Raw genomic sequence first — 2,195 nt, forward strand, 5'->3', positions numbered from 1 at the left:
GGTTGCTTGTTGGTAGTGAGGGCTCGGTTGAAGTTGGAGACCTTAATATTTAGTGGCATTCATTACACAGCTGCGGTTTTCTCTAGCAGTTTGGAGGAACAGAAAATATCGAATGGCTAGAATGATACAAAAAGGATACAGGGGTAGCAAGAAAATGGAGTGATGGAGTGACAGGCCATTCAGACTGCTGAATGCAGAAATAAATTCCACAAGGCAGGGCAATAATGAGGAAAGAATGTATACGCTGGATTTTGGAATTAGAAATGACAGAACAGGCACAGTGGGAACAACATGGAGTAGAGGGTGAAAAAGCTGGAACTGCAGTTAAGGTAACATTAAAGAGTTTGTCTTACCCCTTTTTTTCCATAACTACCACCATCTATTTCTCCCTTGAGTTTCTCTCCCTCAAGTTTGACCGTATCGCAGAACATGGTCCAAGTTTTCCCCTTTCCGACTGCCGCTAAAGACAAGCACACAGACCTTCTTTGCTTAACAGTTTTACTGCTCATTCAGGAAGACAGAAAATAAGAAAGTGACAACTTGGGGAAAAGGCTGAAGTTCCACAACACCCCAGAATTCTTACAGGTTTTATCTTTGTTCTGGAGCTACTGACTTCCCAGGAGGTAGCACCTAAAAACTCTGTGATTTCTTGATCTGTTGTCCTTAGCTAACTCCTTCTTTTCCTAAATCTGGCAGAAATCCTTCTTATAAGACATAGTACACACACACACTCAGGTTATGAATGAATGCATACCTGGCTCACAAGTGAACCACTATAGTCTGACAGATTTAAGGACAGCTATACAACTCCCATTTCTCTGTTATCTGGGCAGGAACCGATTTTCTGTTGCTATTACCAATCTTAAAATTGTACCCACAGACCTTGCTTTAACCAGGTGCCTGAGAATGCTGAGGTTTCCTTCTACACATAGAAAGCAATTTCTCTGTTGCCAGTGCTGAAGCCAGCAGATTAAAGGCTGGTGCTAATAGTGGGCAAAACTTCCCTGCCCAGGACATAAACGAAACGGAATAAAAGTGGGTTTATTAGCTCCAGGAAAAGGAGCAACCGTGCCCAGCTCTCAGACAACCTCTCACTCTCTATATACAGGCTGCACGCAGCCCGAGGTACGCTGGCTCCTTAAATTTGAGGGTCCATCCAGTGCCTCCCTTTCTGGGGTTAGGGATGGCTAGCTGCCTGATGGCGCAGTTCCGGGCTGTTCAGCAGCAACACCTGGCACAGCTGAGGCAGCCTCGTAGTCTGCGATGCGCCGCTGTACCAGGGCCGGCATGAGCTGCACGTAGGCGGCCATGAGGCGGTGGTTGGAATGGATCAGTTTCCCAGCACAGCTGTGGAGACAGGCCTCCTGGAAGGAAGACAGAGTGGAAGTAGGGACCAAAGGTGTCCTGTCAGATCAGTCTCCTTCCTTCCCAACTCCAACCTCGGGGCGAGGGTCATGGAAAGGCCCCGGCCAAAGGTAGGGGAAGTGAGGAGAGGAGGGAAGCAGTCCACGGTTAATTCTGAGGATGAAGAGTACCCCCCTACTCGGTTCCCCACCTCCTCAGCATCGAGAGCTCGGTGGTGCAGGCTGGGCACGCAGCGTTGGAAGCACAGTTCCGTCATCCGATTGTAGACCAACAGGAAGTCCCGCAACTGGGAGAGAAGGGGACCAATAACTGAGGGATAAGGGAGCCCACAACTTATTTCAAGGCCGCGCCATCGTGAAGCCTCCCAGGAACGCGCATTACGGCCCGACGTCCCCAGCCCTCGGATCGCTCCCGGGCCCTTTGGGGTTCCCGTCAAGCGGACGGGGATTAGAGTTGAATGTAGGACCCTGAAGCCACTCTAGCTGCCACTCACGTTTCTCAGCTGCTGCTGCTGCTGCGGCTGCGACTGCGGCTGCGGCTGCTCCATCCCACTATGGGCGCACGCCCGACTTAACTTCCGTTACAGCTTCTCGGTAACGCCCCGGAAGTAATTTCTTGTCCAATCCCAAGGGACTAAGGGGTCGATTCAAGGATCGCTCTGCCCCTGGCTCTTAACGTCACCTCCGCCCTCATAATCTACGACGTGGCCGGCTTCTTCTGCCCGGGAGAGGACGTCACTTCCGCCGAGTCCCTGACCTGCTGCTAAGATCGCGACGGGAACTGGAACCTGAGGTCCCCGCGCAGCCCGGGCCTGGCGCCCTGAGGGGAAG

At 51.6% G+C, this 2,195-nt stretch overlaps 1 protein-coding gene across 1 annotated transcript; it reads right to left on the reverse strand.

Annotated features, from left to right (window-relative positions):
• Nucleotides 1–481: 481 nt before the first annotated feature.
• TIMM10B (translocase of inner mitochondrial membrane 10B) lies at nucleotides 482–1,958 on the reverse strand. Its single transcript, XM_006915658.3, has 3 exons — nucleotides 1,859–1,958; nucleotides 1,556–1,651; nucleotides 482–1,364 (listed from the first exon to the last, which is right to left on the reverse strand). Exons 1-3 carry the CDS (start codon nucleotides 1,910–1,912, stop codon nucleotides 1,188–1,190), a joined length of 327 nt encoding a protein of 108 aa, XP_006915720.1. The 5' UTR covers nucleotides 1,913–1,958; the 3' UTR covers nucleotides 482–1,187.
• Between the last annotated feature and the right edge of the window lie 237 nt (nucleotides 1,959–2,195).

Source organism: Pteropus alecto, unplaced genomic scaffold (assembly GCF_000325575.1).
Source record: "Pteropus alecto unplaced genomic scaffold, ASM32557v1 scaffold395, whole genome shotgun sequence".
Taxonomy (NCBI): domain Eukaryota; kingdom Metazoa; phylum Chordata; class Mammalia; order Chiroptera; family Pteropodidae; genus Pteropus; species Pteropus alecto.